Raw genomic sequence first — 9633 nt, forward strand, 5'->3', positions numbered from 1 at the left:
GAGTGGGCAGAAGGGTGGGAGGGAAGTCAGGAGAATGCCATGTCATGGAAACAGGAGACATTTCCAGAATAGAAGGAGTTGATAATGTCAAATGCCACAGTGCGTGCAGAGGTTAGTGATTCAGGCTAGGGAGTTAGAACCATGTTCGAATTCTGGCCCCGTCACTTGCTAGCTGGGTAAACTTAAGCAAAACTGATTAATCTCTAAGCCTCAGTTTCCTCGTCTGTGAACTGGTGATGATAATTATGCCCACTTCACAGCATTGGTGGGAAAGATAAGTGAGCCAATATAGAGTGCCCAGCACAGAGTAAGTGCCCAATGTTGACCATTGTTATAAGCATTGAAAGGTACCTTTCAAGGAGAGTTCTCAAGAGACCATTGGTGACCACTCCCAGGACATTTTAGAGGACAGGGGTGTGGAAGTCAGACTGCAGTAAAGGGGAGAGTGAAAGGAAGTGAAGTAGTGGAGTCTACACTCTAAGAACTTGGAAATGAAGGGAAGACAGGAGGGAGATGGAAAGGGGTATGGGGTTGAAGAAAAATATTTTTTTTTTAGGATGAGAGAGATTTGGGCATGTTTGCAGGATGAGGGAAAGAGTCAGTAAAGAGACAGTCTTTAAATGTGGGGAGGAAGGGGGGACAGCTCATGGACAGAGGGGATCCCAGAGAGATGGGCTCAAGCCCTGTGGAGACGTCATGCTGGGATGGGTGGTCCTGGCTTCTCCTCTGAGCCAAGAAGGAAGGGTATGAGGGTGGCTGGGGATTTTGATGAGTCCCCAGGTGCACTGACAGGAAGGTGAGGGAGTCTGGGATGGTTGGCCTACACTGTGAAGAATGAGGTGTAATGAAGGCATGCGGGAGGGGCCCAGGGCAGGTAGCGAAGATTTAAAACACCTGTTGAAAAGAACAGGTTAAATGGGGTGGGGGTCAGGCTTCAGGGAGAGCATAGGGCTCGGGAGAGGAATAGAGATTCTGGGGTGGGACTAAATGAGGGGTCAGAGATCAGTGTAAGAACAGGGATGGGATGGGGCCCCATGAAGGAGCCCTCAGGGGGTGAGGCGGACAGGGCTCGGTGTGGGGCTGGGCTCAATCAGAAGATGGGAACGCAGGGAAGAGATGAGGCTCCATAAAGGAACAAGGGCTCTGAGTGAAAAGAGGGATTCTGGAAGAAGTCTGAGAGAGAGCTGGCATCCAGTAGGGGAACAAGGTCTCAACAAAAGGACTGGGGATCCAACAAAGACACCTGGTCTGATGTGGCCAGCTTCCCCTGCTTTTGTGCCAGGGGGGCACCAGTCTGTCTAGAGAGTCCCTGCAGCCCCTTGTTCTCCCCCAAACAGGCTCAGACTTTCCAGTCCTAAGATTCCCTGGAACCCCAGCCCCTGATCGATCCTTGCCCTTCCCCATACTCTACAGAGAGGAGCCACAGAGGCAGAGGGAGGCAGATGGGACAGCCAGGCACGCTCTGCACACTGCAGGGCTCCCACTCCATAGCCACTGCGGAGCTGCTGGCTCCTCTGCAGGACACTGTGAGTTGCATGTTAAAAAGGAAGCCCCCAGGGAGGTGAGGGAAGCCCTGGAGAAGCAGCAGGGAGCAGCGGAGTGGTGGCAAGTTTCCAGGGATGGGAGAAGAAGGGTTGGTGTTCTCTCCTCGACCCTTTCTGCTGGACCCTTCAATCCCCAGCTTAGAGAACCTCTCTCCCAGGGAGGGGGCAATCCAAGGCCAACCCAGAAGTCCTGAATCCTAGAAGTCTCCAACCTCCCCTTCTGTCTCCCACCCCTTCCTGCTTCCACTGTGGCCCTATCTGTTCCCTTGAGCTTTTGTGGGTTCCCTACCCAGGAGAGCCCTAACATGTGAACAACTTACCAAAAAGGCCAGTGACACCCAAAGACACATGCAAGCTCAACTCTCCACACCTTTGAACGTGCTGTAGTCTCTTCCTGGAACACCCTTAATCCTGGAACTTCTGCACTCAACTAACTCCAAATTCTCCACTGAGATTCTGCTCAGGGGACATTCTTCCTAGAAGTTGTTCTGGCCACCATCACCCAGGTGGGTGAGGTGCCTCCTCTGGGCTCCCAAGGCTCCCACGGCTCTCTCCTCTCACAGCCTCATCACAGTGTATTCTACCTGATGCCTTGTCTATCCCACCTTTAAATGGTGAGCTCCTCCCAAGCAGCATCTGTGTCTTCATCTTTGTATCCACAGCACCCAGGAAATGCTCACTGAATGAATGGACGCAGACGAACTATGCGGAACGTGGGTTTGGGGGATAACCCTAAGTCTACTCGACTTCTAGGACTTGTCTAGACTTTTCCTCCTAAAACTATAGCAGGGCTCAAGAAAGCCTGTCAGGGGATATGAGAGGGGAGCGTAAGGCAGAGAAGAGGGAGGTTGATGGCAAGAAGAGCCCCCGACCCCATCTCAATAGGAAGACGGAGAGGGGACAGTGAGAGATGGATGAAGGCTCCATAAGAAGAAGGGTTCAGAGCTCTTAGCCTCAACTGCAGACACTATAGAGTTGGTAGAAGAGGACAGGGACAGTGTGCCCTGGCCTGCTGCTGTGTCTGGAGCTCAGACTTGTGTGAAGCCCAGCCTGGGGAAACCCATGAGACAGGCTCCCAGGCTCTTGCACAGCCTCACGGGTGTCCTGCTGCAGGTTCCCCAGAACGCCAAACACCAGCAGAGGCACATTCTGGAAATAACTGACCTTCACATTCAAACAGTATCTGGACCACCCAGGTTTGGGCAGAAAAGAGGTCTGGAGAAGGCCTAAGGGGCAAGAGGACTGCTTTCCAACGGCTGACCTCCAATCTTGGGGAAGCTACAGGCAGGGAGCACCGCACTGTCCTGTTCACTGCCTACTCTCAACCTCATTCTGCCTCCAGCCTCATGAGGCAGAGGCCAGCACAGCTTGTCCAAAACCTCAGGTAAAGGAAAAGTCTTCCCGGCACTGACATACAATATCAAAATAGAAGGGCCCCTTCACTGCATAAACAGGGAAACTGAGGTCCCCAAAGGGGCTCAAGGCAATACAGTGAGGCAAGGGAGAGCCTCCCTGACTCCAGACCCTCCATCCTGGGAATAGCTGGCTCCCACCCAACCCTTTCCACAGCTCCCTGGGTGACAACATTGATGAGGGCTGAGGACCCTGTTCCCCACCCCCACCAAAGCCTCACCTGCAGATAGTGATAAGTCCTGGCTTTGGCCTTGGCCTCCGGACCCAGGAGCCCCTTGCCTGGCCCGGCCCCTGGGTATCCATCCCGGCCCTGGCTGACCATCATGGTATGCCAGGCACTCCGCTTGACCGATTGTCCGTCCAGTGACATGGACATGCCAGTGCAGGCGAGACAGCGGCCTTCCGACCCGCCCGAGCGCCCCTTGAAGCTCAAGTCCCGGTAGGACCCATCTGGAGCCTCCAGGCAGAAGGGACCACCAGGCTCCCCAGGGGGCCGCCCACCGGCCAGGAAGCCGCTGTCACTGTCCAAGTTGTCGTCGGAGCTCCACCAGCCCGCGGCCTTGGCCTGCTGCCGTCCATCCCCCTTGCGGTCCTTGCTCTTGCTCCTCTTGCCATGCCGGGACTGGTGGTGGTGGTGGTGGTGGTGATGGTGGTGGTGGGAGGTGTGGAGGCCTCCAGAGCCCGGGCCAGGGTAGCTGTCTCCGCCGGAGCCACCTCTGCCCTCAGCCTTGGGCCCATTATAGTCCCGCTTCCCTGGCGCCTCCAGAGAGTGGGACTTGGCAAACAGCTTCTGCACAGAGTGAACCAGGTGCCGGATGCGGCTGGGGCTCTCGCTGCGGGCCTCCGGGGTAGTGCCAGACCCTGGCCCGGGCCCGGCCCCTGCTGGCCCTCGCTGGTATGGCAGCGTGTGGAAGCCATCTTGTTGAACGGGCAACTGCTTTTCAAACTGGTCCAGAAGTGTGGGAGGCAGGCGGGGGGCACCCTTGCCCTGTGGGTGGCCCACACAGTCTTCACAGGTGTCGAAGGGGCCCTGGCCAGGGTACATCCTGGGGAAGGTGCTGCTACCCCCCCCAACCCCGGCCCCTCCCGGCCCTCCCTCGGGGCCTGTCGCTGGTCCCTCACTCAGGCTCAGGGGCCCTTCAGGAGAAAGGTGTCCCAGGCCAGCTCTTGGGGCACAGAAGCGGGGCTCGGTGGAGAAGGCCTCCCCGGAGCCCAGCAGGTATGGAGCCCTGGCAGCGGGGCCCACGTCCATATGCTGCTGGTCGGCAAAGCGGGCTGGGCGGGGATGGCTGCCTCGGTCGCCATGATAACCCCTCATGGCCTCAGCAAGGGCTCTTCATAGTGCTGGGGGCCAGGCCCCAGGAACCTCCTGGAAAAACAGGGAGCAGTGGGATTAGGACTGAACGACAGGCCACGTCACCTGAAACTATCTTTTATTAGGTATTCTTATATCCCTTTAGGTAGTGCATACCAATTTAGTGCGATTGATTCCACTATCTTTCCACAAATGGGCTTAAAAGCCTTAAAACAGTCATACTAGACAAAGATGCTCACAAGGGCACAAAATAACGTCACCATTCATCAAATGCTGCAGATATGATAAATACTTATTCACAAGAGGAAATGCCCTCAACCAAATGGGTTTTTAAAAATCCTTAGGTAACCCAAAATAAAAAGATACCAATACAGACATAAAAACAATAGTCAAACATACTAGCCATTAGGTGAACTAGCTTTTAACAAGCTGACATGAGGCAAATCGATCCAGCACCACACCTGTGTCTCATCCCTACCCAATTCCACGGCTAGGAAGAGTCAGGCCTCTGGGTCACAGCTCCCAGAAGCAATAACCAAAGAGAACACTGGACCCAAATCTACGTATCTATCACGATTCTGCAGGAAAACCCCTCTGCTTCCTTCCACACCCAGCTCCTTCTATCTGGCTGTAAGCTTATTCTCCTTCCCCCCTACCCAGGACTGAGATAGGAAGGGATAACCTGAGATGACTCCACCTTCCTCTTCCGGGTTCCAAATATCCCCTGATGAAATTTCCCCTTTTGCCTTTTACCACCCACCCCCATTCCAATGGAGGGGAGTCATGAAGGGAGGAGAAACATAAAGAGGAAGAATGCTGGCTCTTCGAGCAGCATCTGAATCCTAAACTGGGGTTAGAACCCAGGAGTTCCTCCTCCCAGGAACAGTGGGCTGGCAGGGCAGGGGGGTGATGGAGAGAAAGCATTGGAACCAGTGCTCCTGGCCCCCATCCCAGGCTTGCCAAGACTACAGGACAGAGAGGTCAGCTCTCAGCAAGTACTGCCTCCAATCAGGACTCCAGAGCTGCCAGGACAGGAGCTACGGCAGGAGGGGGTGCCAGCAGGAGGGACAGGGACTGAGGAGCTGGCAGACGGTGCCCTCTCTCATCCCAGACCAGGCTCCTGGGCCATCTGCTGACTATGAGGTGATGACAGCCTCAAAGACTCCAGACAGCAGCACCTCCAAGGCTCTTCCTCCTTTCCTCCCCTCCACTGCCTCCCCATACCCACCATGGGGATGGCTTCTTCCAAATCCTGCTCACAGCTCATCTCTGAGCACTTGCTACGTACCAGGTAGTGTGCATACCTAATATTCTCTAATCCCACTGAAATCCTATGTGTAGACATTATCCACACTTACCCATGAGAAAATTGAGCTCAAAATGGTAAGGTCACAAAGCCGGTAAATGGGTGAGTCACTTTGAATCAAGAGTCAAACCCAGGTTATTCTGATTTAAGAAGCCCATCTCCAAAAAAAAAAAAAAGAACCCCATCTCCCAGAGTCTCCTACTACTCACCATCCGGGTTGTCCCATCCTTGGTGTCAGGATTCCCACCGCCAGGCAGAATCCTAACTTCAGAAGGCTCAGGACCACTGGCTCCTGACCAAAAAGAAAAGGGTGTTAAGCAAAGAGGAAAAGAGATTCTCCTGGAGTCCTCAGAGGATCAGTCTCAGGCCTTGACAGTTTCCCTGCCCAACCCCCCAAACCAGGACTGATTGGATCCCCCATGATGCAGAGCCTTTGGGCCCCCAGAGAAATGAAGTTGGCTTCATTATGCAAATGTATGCAAATGAGCTTACAGTTTGGACTACCTCCAACTGCAGGTGTCTGTGTGATCTGTCCATGGTGCTGAGCCACTGCATTTTTTTTCATTGCCCTCAAAAATGATTCCATTCCACAAATATTTGTTGAGCAGCTACCATAATAATACTCGGAATGAGAAGTGTATAGAGGTGATTTAAGTGTGGCCCCTGTCATCGAGAGGCTTGTAGTCTAACAGGGGAACAATCTCTCACGTGATAGGGTTATTTTAGGTCCCTGTATTTTTGCACAAGCTGCTCCTTCCTCCTAGAATCTCCTTTCATCCACCTTCCAACCAACTCCCCTGGCTAACTAACACTTATTCATATTAAGCCCACCTTCCCTCGAAGACTTTTTGTGCTCTTATTCTGGGTTATGCCTCTCTATTGGGTTTTTATCACACCCTGGGTTCCTCCCATGAAAGCAGCTATCACACTGCACTGAAATTGTCTGTTTCAGTTTCTGTCTTCCCAACTAGAATCTGGTCTTCTGCAGGGTAGGAACCAACCTCTATTTATCACTGGATCTCCAGCACCTAACTCGGGGCTTTGCCCAGAGCTGGTACTTAATAAATGTTCGCTAAGTAGATGAATAAATGACTGTGCTGGAAAGAGGTACCAAAATGTCAGGCCAGTTAAGATGAGGGCAAGAGCAGATCCAATAGAGGGAAATTGAGGAAGACTTCCCAGAGAAAAGTGTGTTTAAGATGGAGAACAAGATGGCTGTGTGTAAGGGAGAGAGAATTCCCAGTGGAGGGAACAGCAAGCATAAAGGCAGAAGAGTTGGGCAAATAAGGAGTTCTGAGGCGTGGGTTGAGAGAGTTCCAGCAGACACGGGTTTGGAAAACACTGGGAAGAGATGGGAGAGAGTCAGAAAGGAAGACGACTCTGAAGTTTGCAGCAGCCGTGACTGGAAGACTAATGATGCCATTATTAGGCACAGGGATGTCAGGAGGAGCTAGCTCTGCGGACATGATTAATAGTAGTGGAAGAGACACAGTCAGACAACAAGAAGAACTTCCTGACCCTGAGGGATGTGAGACAATGAGGAAAATTGTGAAGTCTCCTGGGAATCTTCCACAGAGGGGAAGGTAGGACACGCCCAGCCCCTGGCCCACCCTATGGCCTGGGCTGGAGAAGATGTTCGTTATCTTGCCTGGAGGGGAACTGGGTGGGGGGCACCTCACAGATATTAACTGCCTGGCTCTAGATGACAATTCTCCTCCTTTGCCCCCCTCTGGGGAAGCGGAGGGGACTTCAGACCAAAATGGCCTCTCAAGCAGCTATTGGAAAAGCACCTAGAAGCATCTCCCCACCTTGGAAAGAAGCTTTGATAGCTTGGTCTTTCATCCATGGCATGGTCCTCTTCTTCCTGCCCCAGGCAGGACCCATGTCTGAGACTCACAGCACAAAAGGCCACTTTGACAGAAACCCAGACCATCCCATTTGCTTTCTTTGTGGCCACATCAAACCTGGGAACGTCCACACCAATGGTGTGGGCATTCCCAGGTTTCCCCCCTTCCTCCACCACCACACAGGTGCTGCTGCGAGCCCTAAACCTTCATCAAGATCTTATCAGTCTCTTTAGCATCAATCCATGTCCTCCCAGCTCTAGTCTCAAAGGAGATGGGTCCCTGTGTTTGCTTCTCTCCAGACAAGCCACCCCCAACTCCCTTACCCATGTCCTACAGGGCAGTACTCGCTAGTGGAAAAAGCTCAAGCCCTGAGACCAGAAAGTGTGTGACGCTAGACAAGTGACCTACCCTATCTAAGCCTAATGATACCTGCTCACCTATCTCCAAGGATTTTCGTATCAAGCGATACAAAACCACTCTGTAAACTCTAAAAGATTACACAATATAATCCCACAGGTGAAGCCTTCATTTTGGACTTCCCAAATCCCCAACGTCCAAATATTAAACAATACAATCAAATCCAAATTACTGGGAGAAGAAGATATCCAATTGATGGATTTCCTAAAGAGAAGATTTAATTGATATAGATTCCATTATATAAACTTCCTCCTATATATCACACTTATGATCACATACCTTCTGCTGCCACCTCCTTACTAAACATAATCCACAGGCAGGAAAAACAAGCGAGGAGGGGACTAATAATTCAATCCATCGCCAAGTCCTATGGATTCCGCTTCCTAAAAATAGATCTGCCCACTTATTTCCATATGCACCAAATCACTGTCGGCTGACTAGCCAAAACTCATTCTCAACCTCCTTTCCCCTTTCCCAGCCTCCCTTGTACCTAGAAGCCACATGATTCACTTGTAGCTAACGATATATACATAAAAATTTGATGAGGGATTCTGGGAAAGATTTTTGCCTTTATAATAAAAGGGATGGGGCTTGCAAGTACCATCCTTCCTCCCTTTCTTTTCAACTTGAATACAATCATGATGCCTGGAGCTAGGGTAGCTGTCTTGCCACCATGAAAGAAAGGCCTAGAGAATCACAGAAATGCTGGCCCTGGAGTCACTGAGCCATGGCTCCGACATAAAGCAGTTGCCTTCCTCCAGGCCTAAATGCAGGAAGGAGTAAACTCCTCCTTATTTAAACCACTGTTGGCCAGATTTTCTGTATTTGCAGCAGAAAACACTGCTAACTAATCCAACTACCTCAGAACATCATCTCCTGCCTGGACGTCTGCAAAAGCCTCCTAAATGGTCTCCCTGCTTCCGTTCTTACCCGGCTCCAATCCAAATGGTCATTTGGAAACACAAATCTGATCATGTCACTTCTGTGGTTAAAACTCTTCACTGGCTTATTGATGTTCTTAGGATAAAATGCCTTAACCCATCCAACAAGGCCTGCAGGCTCTGGCCCTTCCTGGGCTTCCAAACTCTGCTCACAACACTCTCCCCCTTGCTTCCTCTGCTCCAGCCAGGCCAGTCTTTCTGCAGTCCCATGATCTCTCCCATCACGGGGCCTATTCCCCACCCCCTACCCGTCCAGAAAGCTTTTCCCGTCCACCTCTGCCTTGCTAACTCCTACACACCCTTCAGATCTCAGCCCGGTTGTTGCTTCCTCAGGGAAGCTTTCTCTGGCCTCCCTGACTAGGTCAGATCCCCCTGCTGTGTGCTCTCAAGGCACTGTGTACCTCTATAGCTCTTCTATCATTACCATTGTCAATTTGTGTGATTCAGAAATTGTCTGTCTCTCTTACATGGAGCATGTAAGCTCCATGTAAGTGGAGGAATTTCGTCCATCTTATTCACTGCATTACCCCCCCCCCCACTCCTAGAACAATGTTTGGTAGATGGCAGGTGTTTGTTGAGTGAATGTAAGCCTATAAAGAACAAGATCCTTTTCACTTATGACATTTTAATTCCCACAACTATGCCAAGGGATAGATATTATCCCCACCTCCCAATTTACAGAAGAAGAAACTGAGGCTTGGAGGGGCTGACCGTCCCAAGGTCATACAGTTGGTGACAAACCCAGAAGTCAAACCCAGTGTAGTCCCACTCCAAGGCCTGAGCTTTCCTCATACCTGGGCTGCTGCTCAGGGAAGCCAAACGGATTAAACACCCTTCTGAAGGAACACAG

General features: G+C 51.7%; 1 protein-coding gene across 1 annotated transcript in view; it reads right to left on the bottom strand.

The window, feature by feature from the left end:
- The window catches only part of DLGAP3 (DLG associated protein 3), a gene marked incomplete at its 5' end in the record, with an annotated part of 38523 nt that extends 34248 nt beyond the window's left edge, over positions 1-4275 (bottom strand). Inside the window, one exon of the mRNA XM_079922314.1 lies at positions 3178-4275. Within this exon, the coding sequence (XP_079778440.1) occupies positions 3178-4275 (1098 nt within the window). The remainder of the gene's footprint in view (positions 1-3177) is intronic.
- Between the last annotated feature and the right edge of the window lie 5358 nt (positions 4276-9633).

This window comes from Stenella coeruleoalba (genome assembly GCF_951394435.1).
Source record: "Stenella coeruleoalba genome assembly, chromosome: 1".
NCBI classification, from domain to species: Eukaryota; Metazoa; Chordata; class Mammalia; order Artiodactyla; family Delphinidae; genus Stenella; species Stenella coeruleoalba.